The 17,680-nt window shown below is 29.7% G+C and overlaps 1 protein-coding gene and 1 long non-coding RNA gene across 2 annotated transcripts; one reads left to right on the forward strand and one right to left on the reverse strand.

The window, feature by feature from the left end:
- Positions 1–263: 263 nt before the first annotated feature.
- On the reverse strand, positions 264–2,533 carry LOC112491824 (uncharacterized). The gene is made up of 3 exons (XR_003056165.3): positions 2,370–2,533; positions 2,047–2,244; positions 264–675 (listed from the first exon to the last, which is right to left on the reverse strand). It is a non-coding gene; the product is annotated as an uncharacterized LOC112491824 (long non-coding RNA).
- Positions 2,534–8,049: 5,516 nt separating this feature from the next.
- On the forward strand, positions 8,050–15,795 carry LOC107418914 (agmatine deiminase). Its single transcript, XM_016027608.4, has 10 exons — positions 8,050–8,228; positions 9,549–9,662; positions 9,758–9,847; positions 9,941–10,025; positions 10,653–10,708; positions 10,841–10,919; positions 11,453–11,587; positions 12,874–13,106; positions 14,360–14,518; positions 15,413–15,795. The coding sequence occupies exons 1-10, from the start codon at positions 8,121–8,123 to the stop codon at positions 15,518–15,520; spliced, it is 1,167 nt and encodes a 388-aa protein (XP_015883094.1). The 5' UTR covers positions 8,050–8,120; the 3' UTR covers positions 15,521–15,795.
- Positions 15,796–17,680: the final 1,885 nt, after the last annotated feature.

Genomic DNA, 17,680 nt, shown 5'->3' on the forward strand with positions numbered 1-17,680 from the left:
TGCAGACCACAAAGTCTTGACTCAATGTCTCAAAAGGCCAATAAATATTTATTTTTTCACACTATGAAAAGCTATCTGTCAACAATCTTATAAGGCTAAAGTTACAGAGATCTGTTGGAAGCAAAATTTGGAATTTAGCTTTATAATTAAGTAAGAGAAAGATTATAGTAGAATATATAGCTTTCTTTTGAGACATTGAGCTTTCCTTTAAGAAGGCAACTTTGACATACAAAAGGTTGTATAAACGTTAGACTATGATCAAACATACATCATGTGATACAGGTAGTTTATGCTTTGAAACCAAAATCAAAATGTTTGCGAAGTGAATGTAAATGAGCATCTATGATGTGTGTTTCCAGTCAACTAGCAAAGCTCAAATATACAAAAGATAACATATGATTACTCTCACAATACAAGTTGTTTTCAGTATGGATTGGGCACTCAATTCCACTATTATAGGTGAAACAGCACGGAAAGGGGTAACTTGCTCTAAAATAAATATTTGTTTAACAATTGCGTTGGCAACTAGTGACAACCAATCCTTCTTTTGCATCCCATCCCTTGCATGATTTATACCTAAAGCTGGGTCTGGAAGCTCAGGAGGCGCCTCCTTAATAGGTAGATTAATTTCCCATGACTCATTTGGAAGTCCATAAAGACACAAATTCTCCTTGTCTATAAGCACAAGAAATAAGAGAATACTCAATTAAAACCACAGAAAAGCCTTGATCTTACATCCATTAAGTAACACTTCAAATAAATAGAGACACAAAGCTAGAGCAATGTTTATATTGATAACAAGAATATAAAAACAAAAATAAATGATCGGAAAACACACACTAAGGAATGATATTTCATCATATACTTAGCTTAAACAGATAATATGGCCATAATATTTTATATGAACTTACTTATATAATACATAGATTGATTCATTCAATAATAACAATAGAAATGACCCCCAACCCTTCAATGTTGCAATGATAGTGTTTTTACACCTAAATTAATGAATCCAACTTCATAAAGTCACTCATTACATTCAGAATCTTATAAGATAACACAATACACATTCTGTATCTAATTTAAACTTATCTTTCATATGCATACAACAATAATAGATATCATATTGACATATCAAATTCAAAACTAAAAAGGACATGTTACAATAATGGGATCAAATACTTGGTTCCAAATTGTATTACTCAACATAATCAGTAAGTCGACCATTATGCTGAACTGGGAATTCATGTTTCCAATCTACAAGATGATACAGAAAATTTAAAACCGCTTGTCCAGATAAATTTCAAACCTTTTGTCACTTAAGCATACAAACCTTGGATGTTAATGTACCAAATAACCAAACTAGGTATTAAACTAAAGCACATTTGATCTTTCACAAATATATATACATATAACATATACATATCAACACAAAAACACACACACACACACACACACACACACACACACACACACACACACACACACACACATATATATATAAATATGTATGGTGCTTCTCTGTAAATAAAGTTATAAACCGCAGTTTGGTACTTTAGAAATTTAAGGAAGTTAATATACTTTTTAAGTATTAATTCATATTTAGAACTGATTATAAAGTACACGAAAACAAGTAAATAACAAATGATAAAAGACCAACCAGCAACCACTAAGAAATGATTAAACAACAATTTCACAGTCTCTGCCATAAACAAAACTAGCTAATACTGCACATTTCCTTTATCCATGTGGACTTGTAGACCAACAGTGCGGGATGCAGCAAACGAAGAAAAAAGTAAGCTACTCAACTAACAAACAACCAAAAAAATAGAAGAAAATTGGAAAAGCTTGTGTTTGGGATTCTAGAAATTTATTTATATTTTAGTTTCTCAATGTTTGTTTGGGATAGAAAAGGTACTGAACACAATATTTCACTATTGATTTCCTTAAGTTGGATAAAAACCATAGCTTCAGTCAAATACAGATAAAAAAAAAAAATTAACTCTCTTAGCTAGAAGGTACAAAGAAAGAAGCATAGGGAACCACCATTCCAGCAGTAGGAAGTGAGATAGTGCCCAGCAGAATCAGGTGCATGAGCTGCCTCTTACACATGTTCGGTACTCTATCATCCGCCGAAGCAGTCATTGCCTAGCACGTGATTCTCATCCCCTTTCCCTTTCTTTATCCATTCCCTGCCAGCCTCGACTTCATCACAAAAGCTTTTTCACTCTTCCACGAGCACAACTAAAAATTCATCATCGATGGAGAAAAACATGCACATTGAATATTCACTTAGCTCCTAAAATTATGAAATTGAATTTGTATTTAGAAAAATATTAAATATATGGATTGAGATTTTTTTTTATTACCTGCAAAGGGATGCTAGGAGAGAGAGTAGCGGACGATGAAGTTGTCTTCACTACAATGCGATGCGATTCTTGAAAGAATGTGAAATTTTGATTAATGGCCAGCCCAAAACAGAAAGGGAAAAAAAAAATAAAACATAAAAAGGAAGAGAGGAAAAGACAAAAGAAAGGAAGAAAACAAAAAAAAAAACAAAAAAAAATGTAAAATATCTTAATGAAGGAGAAGAGAAGAAGTGAGGAAAAGATAAAAAAAAAAAAAGAACGAAAAAAAAAAAGAAAAAAAAAGGGTTGACAGGGAAAAAAAATTGCAGAGAGGTGGTGGAAAAGAAAAGAAAATAAAATAAAAAAGAAAAGGAAGTAAGCAAGAGACAAAAAAAAGGAAGAAAAAAAAAAGCTGGGTTTTGATAGGAGAGAAAACTTACAGCGAGGTTATGAAAAAGAAAGAAAAAAAAAATAAAAAAGAAAAAGAAGTAAGCAAAACACAAAAGAAAGGAAGAAAAAACAAACAAAAAGCCAAAAAAGAAATAAAACGTCTTGAAGGATTGAAAGACTAAAAGAGTTTTCGAGAAATAAAGAAAAAAAAATACAAATAAAAAAAATTTAATTTTGATATGAGGGTGTTTTAGAAATATTAAAAAAAAAAAAGATGGAAAAAAAAAATAATATAAATTATTAAGATCCTACCTAAGGAGTAAAGGGCCAAATTTCCCTTTAGAAAATGTAATTTGGGCTAAGGCTCAAGTTGAGGCCCAAATGGATTAAGCATCATTGGTTTGTTTATCCAGATCAGTTCATTCTGGTTCAATTATGAACCGATCCTGCAAGGTTGATCCTCATTTAAGAAAATCAATTTTAACTGTATTGTAAAAAAAAAAATTAATAGTAATAATAATAATAATTAAAAAAATAGTTAAATATTTGATAAACTATTATTTCATAATTATTATATAATTCAAAATTAATATTTTAGTGTTTGAAAAATAATAATATTTAGACGGTATATAATTAGTAAAAGATATATTGTTTATTATTATTATTATTATTTATTTACTAAAATATATATTTTTTATTATTAAATGTATCATATATTATTAAATATTTAGCATTATTTTTACTTTGGTCAAAACTATAATAAATGTTGATAAAAGAAGAGTAATGAAAAAAAAAAAAAAGAGTAATAATAATTAAATACCAATCTGTCAATGGTTATTAAAAAAAAAAAATTAGAGAGGAAACTGAAAGATTATTTTTTAACATGAATTAATCTGGCAAATCCAATAGAATAGATTAATAAGTTTGTTTAATTTAATATCAATAGATTTAAAACAAAAATAATTTTAACTTTTTTAAAAATGGATAAAATTTCTATATTAACTATAGATAATTTGAGAAGCTAATCATTCTTACGTTTCAAAAAAGCTGTATAGAATTTAAATTTTTATAAAATCAAAATTTTATCAAATACATAAAAAAAATTTTAAATTATTTAGTAATCAATTTTCAAGCCTCAATATCAATTCCAAATGGATTCTAAATGCAAGAAAAACCCAACGTATGGAATAGCTATTATTTTCTTACATCTATTCCATAATCCAAATATAAATTTTTATTCGGTGTAATAATGATTATGCTACCTTCTATATTTTTTAAATAAAAAGAAAGAAAAAGAAAAAAAAAAAAAGTCTGTCCCTCTGTTGGGACAAAATTACCAAATTTTAAGGGATATATTTTTTAATTGAAAGAATAAAAATTAAAATAAAATATGGGAAACCCTTATATACGAAGATTAGGATCTCTTTAAGTAATGTTAACAATTTAGGTTTTTTTTTTTTCTTTTTTTCTTTTTTATTTGAGTTATGATTTCTGTGATAGTTATTTATACAAAAAAAGTATTTATCAAAATAGGCTTATTTAGGACTTTATTTGGTAACAAGTTTATTTTTTATTTTTTATTTTTGTTTTTCTTCTAAATGTATGTAGTTGGCTTACTCGATGGTTTATTAATATTATTTGATAGTAATTAGACATATATTAACCATAAATGGAAGGAAAATAAATAAAAATAGAAAAAAAAAAACACAATTTAAAATTGTGTTATTTGTTAGTTTTTTTTTTTAACATTATAATTAATTTATCTATCTAATAAATTCTAACTACAATTAACTAACTTTAATGAACCATTGACAAAAAACTATTAAGATAAATAAACTATATACAATTTAAAAGAGAAAAATAAATTTGATATTAGATGGAACCTGATAAATAATTTCATATGGTTGCATTTTGATGTTTTTGTTTTTGTTTTCTTTTAAATATTGTAACGAATTATATTTTTAAGTTTGCAATTAGGTGAAAAACATAATAATACGTACAAGTCATACACAATTAAACTAAAACGTCCAAAGAAAAAAAAATAAAATAAAATAAAGAAAGAAAGAAGGAAAGAAAGTTTGGAACAAAAAGCCAAAAACATAAAACAGTACAAATCAGCACCGAATATTACTACTTATGTTTAAACAACTTTTAATTTTGTTTTGGAAACGTAAGGTTGGCTCTAAGTAAACAACAAATTTATAGATTTTGTAGGGAAGATTCCAGCAAAAAAGTATTTTATTACAAGAAAAAAAAAAGATTGACAAAAAAACTTGCAGTTGGGTTTTTAAGGTTTAAGCTAATTTATATGACGGCAAAAGTTGCGGACAATAATTATTAAACTCTTTCACGCGGTATACGTTGGAAGTGTGTCTCAGTGTCAGATCCAGATAACAACAAAATAATGAGTTTTTTTTATTAAAAATTAATAAATATTGATTCAAGTCATCAATGATGTCAGTTTATTAATTATTTAGGAAAAAAGTTGAAACTTCCACTAAACGCCACGACTTGGTTATAGATCCAATGGATTCTTCATGTTCCACCGCCTCCTAAATCTCAACCGATTATGATTAAAAATAAACACCTATAACAGCATCTTTTTTTGTCTTATTATTATTATTATAATTATTATTTTAAAAAATATATTATTAAATTTAAATATTGATATAAATATTAAAATTTAAATTTTAAAAAAGATATATCCAACTTAAAATTAATTGATTTAAAATAAATTATATAATTTAAAAGTTTAATAAATTATTATAAAATTTATAGATTTCATAAAAAAAATTTAAACAAACTAATGAAAATTTTAAAATTAAGGTTGGATTTCATAGTAATAATTTTTTTCATAATTTTATTTTTAAAATTATTTTAAATCTATTAAAATTTATTATTTTTTAAATTCTTTTAAAATTAATGATTTTTTTAAATAATTCTAGATTTTGAAATAATTTTACAAAATCCTAATTGAATATATTTGAATTTTAATAAATTTTTATAAAATCAACTAAAATCTGAATTAAATATTATTGGACTTATCTAGACTCCTTTAAAATTTAAATCGAATACTTTTAAATTCTTAAACATTTTTAAAATCTTCCAAACTTTAAATTTAATACACCCCTTTGATTTTAACATAGCCCTCTAAAGAACAATGGTAAATTTTTTTCAATTTAAAAGTTTTGATAATGCACATGGACTCTGGCCAAAAGAGTAGAAGTTCATACCATCTATAAAAATATAGGTTAAATATATTTTACCTCCCTAAATTATAGTCCAATCTCCAAATTACAAAAAGTGTTGTATTCCCTCATGAGCCGGTTTTTTTTTTTTTAATTTTTGTTTAATTATGCGTTTGTAACTGTTAAATATTAAGAAATTAGTTGTACATAAATAATGTAACTTTATTGAAAAACTGTTTTATTATATTTTTACTTTATTTTTAATTGTGGTATTTGCATAATTTTTTGCCAAATATATTACATATAAACAAAGAATTAAACTAAAATGACAGAAAATCAATAGTTCACAAGTAATGTGATACCTTTTTTAAGTTCAAGGGTAAAGTACAAAACGTATAATAGTTCAAATGAACTACGAATTCATCCCTAAACATAGATATGTATAGATTGCTCGTCATCCATTGTTATAGATTGCAAGTGTATAGACAATCTCCATCTTTCTAACTTTTTTATTTTCCAAAATAATTTGTTTATTCATTTTGATTAAAAAAAAAAAAAAACCACACTCACCATTTTGGATTGCAAGACTACATCAATTTTTATCTTTAGGCCAATTTGAGAAATATTATTCTTTATAGGAATCTAAGATTTATTGAGAAAATTAACCTTTTTTATGTTTAGGTAATTTTTAAAAGATGAAAAATGTAAATCCATTTATGGCATGTTTGGATAATGGTAAAATTAGTGGGAATCTAATTCTGCGAAAGTAATGTTTTTTTTTGTTTGGATATTTATTATGAAGTGGAAAAATGTGGATCCGCGAAATTAGATTCCCATTAATATAGAAAAATATGTGGAAAAGTTGTTCCCACCTATAAAATTATCATTTTGAGAATCACAAAGAAAATTTAAATTTTTTTTAATATATATATTGTCTTAATTTATTATACAATATTAAATTTAATTACTTATAAATCTCAACTTTTTTATTACTTACCAAACATGCCAGAAGAAAAATTATTTTTCAGAAAATTCAATCCCAAGAATCACTTTCCTTTTCAATTTTGACATTCTCCAAATGAGATCTTAGAAGTATAATTCTCAAGATTTGGGAAAGTAAATCATCTATAAATAGTATTATTGATATTGTGTAATTTTTTAAAAATAATTTTATCCTTAATTAAAAGAGAAAAATTAATTTTTTTAGTAGTAAAGATAAAAATTAATTTAATTACTTATAAGTCATGAAAAATTCATTATAAACCAAACATTAGAAGCAAATTAGTTCTTAAAAAATTAATTTATTGGAAATTGTTTTTTTGAAAATTAGTTTTCATCAAAACTATTTGTCCTCAATTTAATTTTTTTTAAACTATGATAGTAACAGGGTTTTATAATTTTTTTTATTTATCAAGAAAAAATGTTAAATTTTTTTTCAACAGTGCTCACTAAAAGTTACTGTAGAGTATATTTTCCTAATTTGGCAAATTTTTGGCACCAAAACTAACATTACCAAAAAAAATATAGCATCTCTACAGTAAATGTAAAGATATAATAACCCTATGTACTGCATTTTATTTTTTTTGTGCTATATTCTAATATTTGATAACCCTTTTAGGATTCCAAAGGGAATCAGATAAAAAAATAATCAGACAACAAATAATTACAAAAAAATATCAGTCTTCGGGAAAGACTTTTCTGACGTGAGATAGTATCATTTCGCAGCCTATAATGCTTGTTTGTTGTTTTCTTTGCCATATATATAATATATTTTTACTACCTGACAGCGACATTCTAACTTGTTTAATGGTCAGTGCCTTTTTTTTTTTTTTTTTTTGAATTTATCAAGGAATATTAGGTTAGGTTCAGCAGGACCCAGAGGAATCTATTTATTATTATTATTATTATTATTTTATTTTACAGCTTTGACGTAAATTCTGGAATCTTTTCAACCAGTCAGCCAACGGTATTATTCCACGTCAAACGCGCAGAGTGAGACCCACCAATCTCTGTTCACGTTCCCACAATCCCACTTGAGGAAATTACGTATCAAGTAGCACTTTGATTTTCCCACTTGTTGATGGATTGTCTATTTATTGGCGTTCCACAATTTGTTGCGCTGAATGCTACTTTAATTTGATAATCGTCACAGAAAGAGAGAGAGAGAGACAGAGAGAGAGAGAGACAGAGAGAGATGGGTAAAGGAGGGCGAGCCTTGGAGGTGGAAGGTACACCGGCTTTCCATGGATACTACATGCCGGCGGAGTGGGAACCCCATACGCAGTGTTGGATGGGTTGGCCTGTTAGTGATTCTTTCATATCTTTGTTTTGTTTGATTGCCCAAGTTTGGTTTGTTTGACTTTTCCATGTTTTACCTAGTTGGTATAAATCTGTCGTTTTGATTAATGGGTCTTGAAAAAAGATGTAAATTTTGTGAATGATTTGTCGTTTGAGAAATGAGTTTTGCGTCAGACCCTGTTGTTGCATGCTATAACTTGCCATAAAAAACAACTCTGTGGTGGAAAAGATGAAGTTAGACCTTGTTTTTCGTTTATTTTCTTGTTTTGTTTTGTTTTGTTTTTTTTTATTCGTTTTGCTCCATTCCTCTTGGTGGTTTTATTTTATTTTGGTTTTCCATTTTTGAGGTGATAATTCTGTTTTTCAGATTGATGGGTCTGGCAAAATGAAAGGTTTTTGCGCATTTTTGGTTGTTTCAGAAACGGGTTTTGAGTCAGACGCTTTTTCATGCTATAACTTTTCAAAAACACTAACTCTGTGATGGTAGAGATGATGTTAGGCCTTCCTTTTTGTTTTTGGAGAATCAGTGACTTTTGGTGCATTTTTGCTTGTTTCAGAAATTGGATTTGTGTCAGAATCCTGTTGCATGCTATAACTTGCCATAAGAGACAACTTTGTGATGGCAGAGATGATGTTAGCTAGGCCTTCCTTTTTGTTTTAAAGCGTTTTCTTTAATTTCAGTTGTTATTATTATTATTTTTTTTTCTGTGTTTTCAATTTTGAGTGATATAATTCTGTTGTTCCAATTGATGGGTCGGCCAGAATCGGAGCTTTTTGTGCTTTTTTGGTTGTTTCAGAAATGGTATTTGTTTCAGACCTACTTGCATGTTACAACCTGCCTTTCTTAAATGGATCTTTTGTACTTCTAAACATTTCTTTGATAGTAAACAGGAGCCACATAGGCGTCCTCTGGTTTTATTCTCTTCTGATAACATATTTTGAAGAATTTAAGTAATTCATATTTAATGCCATTCACATGCTCCATCAATTTCCTTTGTTGGATTTACTAATCCTCACATGGTTTTCTATTTGATATCTGGCAATAGTTATGTTGATCTTTGAGGCAGGTTACAGACTATTCAATCGAATTTATAATTCCATCATTTAAGCAAATAAACCTATTTCTTCCCTTCCGTTCTATGTAATCCTTATTCCTCTGTTTTCCCTATGGTTTCATCCCTGATCATCACTTTGGAACTTTAATTGTTCTGAATAATTTATCAGTGTCTTATTTCCTGTTCTTGTGGCAAAATAAATTGATCCTGCTATGAAATTCTATCAACCTATTATAGTTTGATGACAATCAAGCTTAATTTGACCATAGGAGCGCCCGGATAACTGGAGAGATAATGCAGTACCTGCTCAGCGTGTATTTGCCAAGATAGCAACTGCAATCTCAAAGTTTGAGCCTGTGACTGTCTGTGCAAGTGCCACTCAGGTTAGTATGTATCACAGAGATGGTGGTCCTCTGTTGCGTGAATACTCTTTGATGCCATCCTTAAACTGAGTTTGAAATTTTGTTTAATTACATAGTGGGAAAATGCAAGGAGTCAGCTACCAGAAACTGTCAGGGTGATTGAGATGAGCATGAATGATTCTTGGTTTCGTGATACTGGGCCAACTGTAAGCTTCTCCCTTTATCCACTACTTTTTAGCTATTATGCTAGGTTAATATCTGCATATTTCATCTGATTAATTGTTTTGATTTTCTTTCAGTTTGTTGTCAGAAAAAGCACTTCTGGCTGTGGTACCTTGCTGCAAAAAGTTGCTGGCATTGATTGGAATTTTAATAGTTGGGGAGGTAAGGTTAGAATGTTTGAAAGCATGTGCCTGTTATGAAGGAGAAAGTGTTTGCTTGGTTCATGTTTATTGTGATTTTGACATTGGTTGTGTTTGCTTGGATATCATATCTTCATGAAGTAGGTAGTGTTGGCTATGGGAATTTGGTCGGCATGGAGTCAACCTAAAATAATGAAAGAGCAAAATAGGCTAACTTTTCAGGATGATAGTTTTGGCAATACAGTTTTTTTTTTTTTTTTTTTTCTCGATATAGTTTGTGATATAGGCTAAAATTTGTAATTCAAATAAGGATGCTGTTTGCTTCCCTTTATACTTGATTTATCAAAGAGAATGGCAGATATTGGCATATATAAAGCCAAGAATTTATGCATGACAGTGAAAAAATGTGTATTGTATTGCTATGTAATATGAAGTAGAGATTGTAGGATATTGGTAACTCATTTATCACATTGAAGAAATTATCAATGAGCTTAATCTTCATCATTGTTTGAGAAAATAGCCAATAAAATGCTACGTACCAAGATAATGGCTTGGTTTGTGATCAGAGATGTAATATGCTTTCTGTTTTTATGTCTTAATTTTGTTTCTTGTATAACTTCTATAATGTGATTACTTGCGGAATTTCTAGGTATTGGTGAAGGTTGTTATCAAGATTGGAAGCTTGACCTTCATGTGGCGCAAAAGGTTGGTATAATCTTATAGATCATAGTTTGATTACTAATGGTTATAGCCTCTCTCTCTCTCTCTCTCTCTCTCTGTTTTTGGGTTCTGGAAACCACTCATTTATGTTTTCTAACAATCACTATTTGGTATTAGATTCTAGCACTTGAGAAGCTCCCAAGATTTTCGCACAATTTAGTTCTTGAAGGTGGAAGCATCCACGTGGATGGAGAAGGTAGCATTTTGCTTCTACTCAATTGGCATTAAAAACACACACACACACACACACACACACTCACATGCCTATTTATAGTTTGAGGGGGTCGAGGGTGGAAAAATCAAACATGATCATCATAAGCATAGAATCACTGTCAAAAATCAAATATTGGTTGGCAGTTTATGTCACGACTTGGTATTTTAAACCTTGGCTTTCATAAACTCTGTCTCTAAAACAGTTGCTGAAGGCTATGCATCTGTTTATGACATATAACAGTTGCACCACCATGTGCTTACCTAGTAAAACTTTGGATTTGTTTAATCTGTATGTTTATTAATTTGTTGCTGTTAAAGCAGATAGCTATCTATTCTTGACAAGTAAGCAGTTGCACTTTTTTGCACTTCACTTGCTGATGTTCAGAACCTTATGTTTTTCCATTTATTTTGGCTATGAAAGTACAATTATATCCGAAACATCTATTCCTACAATTATACTTGCAATTTGCAAGTTTGCCATCTTTTGCATATAATCATATCTGTTTTCTCCTTTAGGAACTTGCCTTACCACCGAGGAGTGCCTCTTGAGCAAGAACAGGAATCCTCATTTGACTAAGGAGCAGATAGAGGATGAACTTAAGGCGTATCTTGGAGTCAGTAAGGTTATTTGGTTGCCTCGTGGATTATATGGTACACACTACATAATTCAACTTGATTACTAACTATCCTCTTGTCTCAATAGTCTTACTTTGTTCTGTAGATTGACAACAAATTGATATATATGAATGCTGCTTACGATGTAGCTAATTTCCATTTGAAACAAGTGAAAAAATATTTATTTTATTGCTGCACTATATATTGAGGTTCCACATGTTTTTTGGTAAAAAAAGGGGATGAAAAGAATGTTCAGTTTCAGTAATATCCTACTGGGAGTCAACTAGTTGTTAATGGATTAAAGATGATTAGATAGTGGAAAACCCAACAGCTCTTCCCTCTTGCCAAAGAAATTGGTTCTGTTGCCAATGGCCTTGTGGTGTAGTGGTACTTTGCAAGGAGTTGTTTCCACATCTGATTTCAAAACCAGGCAAGAACGGAGGAGTTGAAGGGAATGGGAATCTTACTACGTGCTTCCCCTATGTGTAAACTAGTTGTTGGACCGGTGAAGAAAAGACAACTAATTCAATGTCTTCCATTTGTCTAGCTGTTTTCTGTTCCGAAATATTCCTTCAAAAGCTTGGAAGATTAATCTCATTTATCTTTAGGCTGGTAATTCATGGAGTAGGATGATGTTACTGAAGCATACCTATGAAACAAATGCAATCTTCAGTTAGTTGGGTTTACAAGTTTTTGTTGAACTTAATTGTTTGAAAATTAAGTTCAAGGAGATAAAACAGGTAGATTTACTGGTGCTAAAGTAGAAAGGTCCTATGGAAACCTGTTTACATGCAGTTCCTCATTCTTACAGCTTACTAAAGTTCTAGTTTATTATTTGGATAGGTTTCCATTTTATTGGGATAGGTTTCCAGGTGAAATTGTTTTTATTATTGATTAGTTGTGGTCATCTTATCTTTCTCTCTATCTGTGGTCTGAGTTGTGATGATACTTTCAATTGATGTTTCCTGGAATTTTTATGTATACATTTTTCATACATAGCTTATGATTTTTATATATAAGCAATTTGAACAGATTGTTCGGCTGCATACTTGTTATACCTTTATTTTATTGAAACCTAAATTATGTACTCCTATATTGGTGATGCTGGTCATATCGACTATTGGTGTTATTATATCTGTCATATCGACAGTTGTGATGATATTTTCAATTGGTGTTTCCAGGAATTTTTATGTATTCCTTTTTCATATATAGCTTATGAGTTTTATATATAACCAAGTCGAATAGATTGCTCAGTTTCATACTTGTTACACCTTTATTTTATTGAAACCTAATTTATGGACTACTACATTACTACTTAACAGGGGATGATGACACTAACGGTCACATCGACAATATGTGCTGCTTTGTGAAGCCTGGGGTGGTTGCATTGTCCTGGACTGACGATGAAACAGATCCTCAGTACGAGCGATCTGTAGAAGCCCTTTCTGTTCTCTCCAAAGCCACTGATGCCAAAGGCAGGAATATGGAAGTAATTAAACTCCATGTACCAGGGCCACTACACATGACAGATGAAGAGGCTGCTGGGATTTTTGAGGTTAACATTTTACAAGCACAAACTTTGATTTTCATTCTGTTTTGTGTGGCTCTTTATACAATTGAAAGCAAACTGAACATCTAAAAATGTTGAGTCGTTAGTATAACCAGATAGGTGTTTACCATCATACACTTGTAGCAGCTAATGATATTCTTTTGGTTCTTGTACTCGATGGTTTTTTGTTTCTTCATATGATAACAGCTAAGAAAGGAATTTCATTTCTTTATTAGGAAGTTCTCCTAAATGCTGTTAAGCAATATCTTTTTGTCTTTATCAGCCAAAAAACAGCCTTTTTATTGGAATTAAAAAAAAAAAAAAAAAAAAAAACCCAAACAAACAAACAAACAAACAAAGACCTTTACATGAGGAAAAAGAGTCAACTAACTAATTTAATCAGTTCTTTTTGGTAAAACACATTTATTGCTGTTCATCTTTATATTTGTACACCGGCCACATTTATAGGCAAGCGGTTTCAAGTTGTCAAGTAATTAGTGTTGTTTTAGTTATAGTATTGTCACATGTTTATAGGCATCTTTTTAGTACAGCCTTATAGAGGCTTTTTCCCCAATTGTTCAGAATCATATTGTACTTATCCGTACAATCAAGATTGTTAGGATGAGTTGGTGATGATTGTGTGAAACATATTTAATTTGCATATATTGGAACTAATTTATGCAAACATGAATTAAAAAGTCTTTGTAATCAGGCATGCATGCTGTGCACTTTTAAGAATTTGCATTTGTTGTTAATCCTTGGTAAAATTCTTCTTTTAAGAAATGTTATGTTTCATTGATGAAATAAGGAATTGCTATGGAGCAAAATCCATTCTTAATCTGAGTAAAAGAAAGTGATACTTAGTCATAAACAATAAACCAAGATCTATTTTTGACTCCTAGAAGGTAACAAAACAGGGCATCTATGAGAAGACTCTTTGTTTTAATTTGTGATTATCAGAAAAGAGACTAATGGTCAAAAATAATTTAGGAAAAAAAATATGTATCTATGCTTTTGGGTGCTATTGTCCTGTAATGGGTACCAGCCTTCTAGCCCCTTAGGTTTTGGGAGTGATGTAAAGTCCTTAGTTTTGATGTGTATCTTGAAACTCAAGCCCTGTATTTCCCAGTTAGTCTGTTACTTCTTGTTTATGGTACTTTTTTCTTTTTTTTGGTTGTAAATCTCTCACTTCCTGTTCGTTGACCAGTGAATATTAAAATCTTATTCTGTGTTCTTTGTATGCCTTTCTTCTACCACAGAATGGTGAAGCTAAATCGAGACTCCCTGGTACAAGACTTGCTGCTTCATATGTAAACTTCTATATTGCGAATGGAGGAATCATTGTACCACAATTCGGGGATAAGAAGTGGGATGATGAGGCTGTTCGCGTCCTCTCTCAAGCCTTTCCAGATCATCAAGTAAGCTATTCTGCTGTTTATTTGTCTCTCAAATCTTCATTTATTAATGCACAAGGTTGGAGTATTTATCTTCGAGTTACTGATAAATTTTAATTGCTAATCATAATCCAATATGTACAAACAAAGTCATGTGTTTTTTGAGCTATGAAAAACATTATTTAGAATTTATCCATCTGGTAGTTTAAGGAAAGAGAACATGCATGGGATTAAATTCCGGAAGCATGTATTAGCTTTGGTGTTGAAAACTGGAGAATTACTATGTAGAGTGACACACTAAGATGCAAGGTGGGTTGTAGCTTCAAGACAAGAGCATAGAAGCCGCTGATAACTTAAAAAATTTTTATACTTTGACGTCAAAGTAGTTGAAGACCTACTGCAAATGGGAACCAAAACTTTGAATCTTACAAGACCTTTTTGTTTTTTGTCTTGTCATTTTATTTATTTATTTCTTCTTTCCCCTAAATTAGTAAATGCAGCCTGTAGAAAAATAGAGCCTCACCTTTTATAACAAAAATGTTTAAACCTCCAACAGGAAACCCAGATAGGCTGATACTCTTTGACTTTCAACTATATGTACTGGAAAAAACTAATTTATGTGCATTTTATTTCTAATGCAATTTGGGATCAACTAATGATTCAAATGCCCAAATTCTGAGATGGAAGATGCAATTGTTCCATTTTTTGCTTCCACAACATGTTTAGCCATTATACCCACAGTGAGATAAAGTTTAAGCACAAGAATATTATTTTTATCTTTTTCCTGATATTGAAATTTGATTTTCCACGAAATATGAATATTTTTCCAAATGCTATATATGCCCTATTTAGATATGTTATACAACTCGACAATGCTTATCTGACAGAAAGAAACTATTTCATGTTGATTGGGTTCAGGTGGTAGGAATTGAAGGTGCTAGGGAGGTTGTTCTGGCAGGTGGAAATATACATTGCATAACTCAGCAACAGCCAGACGTTCCAGATGATTGTGGCAAACTTGTTTGATAGCACACACAATTAGCGTACATACATATTGATTTATTTACTTCTTCCTGTGACCAAGGCACTCTGGAGGGAAAGAGACTATTTCTGGTGAAATCTTTCAGTTTAAGGCTAGCTTAGCCTTCTGAAAATAAGTATATTTTTAATGGAGAAAATATTACTTGGAACTTTCACCAGGTATAACAAGTGTAATGATTTGTTGCACTGGAAAGAAGTGTCATGGAATACAATTGGGTTGTTTGTTTATAACAATATATATGAATATGTTATTGATTTCATTGATAAGGCTGTCTATGGATGGACTTCATATTTAGTTCTTCAGTTTTAATAGATCACCAAGATTAGTTTACTTATAGTTAACTTTTAATTTTACCCAGCTAATGTTATCTAGTTCTTGATTTGATGGTAGATCTTGAGGTGGAGGGTATCTTATAGGACTCCATTCCTAAAGCGGTATTCTCTTCAATTAGATGCCTACTGGAAAACTTATTATGCCATGTCAAATTTTTAGCTTGTTTTGGGAAGAAATTTGTCATTGATGGGACAGTTAGATGATATAGCAATTCTCAATTGAAAAAAATGCTATGGATTTATCGTTTTCATGTAGGCAATTTTAATATATCAGAAACATAATTCCCATTTTATATTGGGAATTGATTAATATGAAAAATGCTAAATGTTTTTTCTGTAGCTTTAAATCTTGACATAAGCATGTTTTTGTCTCATATTTATAATGGATCATTACTTTTATATATAATTTTAATTTTAAAAACTTTAAAATATCTAAATAAATTAATTAATATAATCTTTGTTATTTGTTATAATTGATAATAATCATTAGATAAACTTTAATTGAAATATTAATTTTATTATTTTTATATTAAAATTTTAAAATAAATTTTTTAATAATAACCATTTAAGTTATGATTGATATATATCATTTGGTATATAGATTTTTTGATGCTCAATAGATTTCTTGATCATCGTTCATTATTAATAACAAATAGTATTTTCTATTTAATAATAGTCATATAAATTTTTGCAAGGACAATTTAACAGTGGAATTATTATTTTTGGACAATGATCCTAAATTGGTATCCCATAGATATATATAAACATATATATATATATATATATATATATATGGTATTTTGAACAATTTGATGCACGTAATCTTGCTGATTAAACAATAATCTTTTGGGTCAACTATACTTGGGATCTCAAATTTGTCCTCAATTTCAAAAGTATAGTTTATTCATTAAGGGCAACTAAGATAACAGTTGTCCCTATGTCAGAAGACAAAAAATTGAATGCTGCATTAACAAATAAAAACTTGCGCCGAGATTATCGAAAAGCTAATGGCTGTGATCCGTTCAGCATTAGAGACTACCCTATGCTCACTGGAGTCGCTATATCTTAACCTTTTCTATGAACCATTTTTTTGCTCTTGTTTTTCTTGTTTGAGGTGGACCTACAATGCTTTCCTGGCCTGATTGCGTAATCTCAATTCAGATTTACAAAACTATTGGATCAAACTTTCTGCAGCCATTGATCAATATTACTTTCATTTTGCTTTTATTTGAACGCACATGATCCCATATGGTGTAAAATGTATATAATATAGGTATGTCAATTCATACATAATATTTCCCTTTCCGCATATATGGGAAACCCAAAATTGTCAAATTATTTTGGGTATTTGGCATACCCCACAATGAACATAAAAGAAATACACACACACACACACACATACACACACACACACATATAGATATATATATATATTTTTTTTCTATAGCAAAAAAAGAAAAAGAAAAAAGAAATATATATATTTTTTGTTTCTTCAATTTCACAATCTCTTTTGCTTGGAATACGCTACAATTTTGATACTTCGAAAGGTTGACTATGTATTCATATACTTATTTAAATAAATAAAATAATTCACTATGAAACAATACTATCATTAAAAAAAAAAAAAACGTTTGCCTTTCTTCAGCATATAAAAATATTATTTAAATTTAATAACAATATAAGTATTCCAATTATGAAAAATAATAAAGTTATTAAATATTTTACCAAAAAAGTGAAATAAAAAATGATGAGATATGGTTTTATATTCTGTTCATTTTCCTATAAGTAATTATACTAAGTGGTGAAATTTAC

The sequence above is a fragment of the Ziziphus jujuba genome, chromosome 2 (genome assembly GCF_031755915.1).
Source record: "Ziziphus jujuba cultivar Dongzao chromosome 2, ASM3175591v1".
NCBI lineage: Eukaryota > Viridiplantae > Streptophyta > Magnoliopsida > Rosales > Rhamnaceae > Ziziphus > Ziziphus jujuba.

Coding starts and splice junctions, on each gene's coding strand:
- LOC107418914 (XM_016027608.4), top strand. CDS start 8,121: ATGGGTAAAGGAGGGCGAGCCTTGGAGGTGGAAGGTACACCGGCTTTC. Junction 10,920..11,452: donor CATCCACGTGGATGGAGAAG/GTAGCATTTTGC, acceptor TTTCTCCTTTAG/GAACTTGCCTTACCACCGAG. Junction 13,107..14,359: donor AGGCTGCTGGGATTTTTGAG/GTTAACATTTTA, acceptor CTTCTACCACAG/AATGGTGAAGCTAAATCGAG.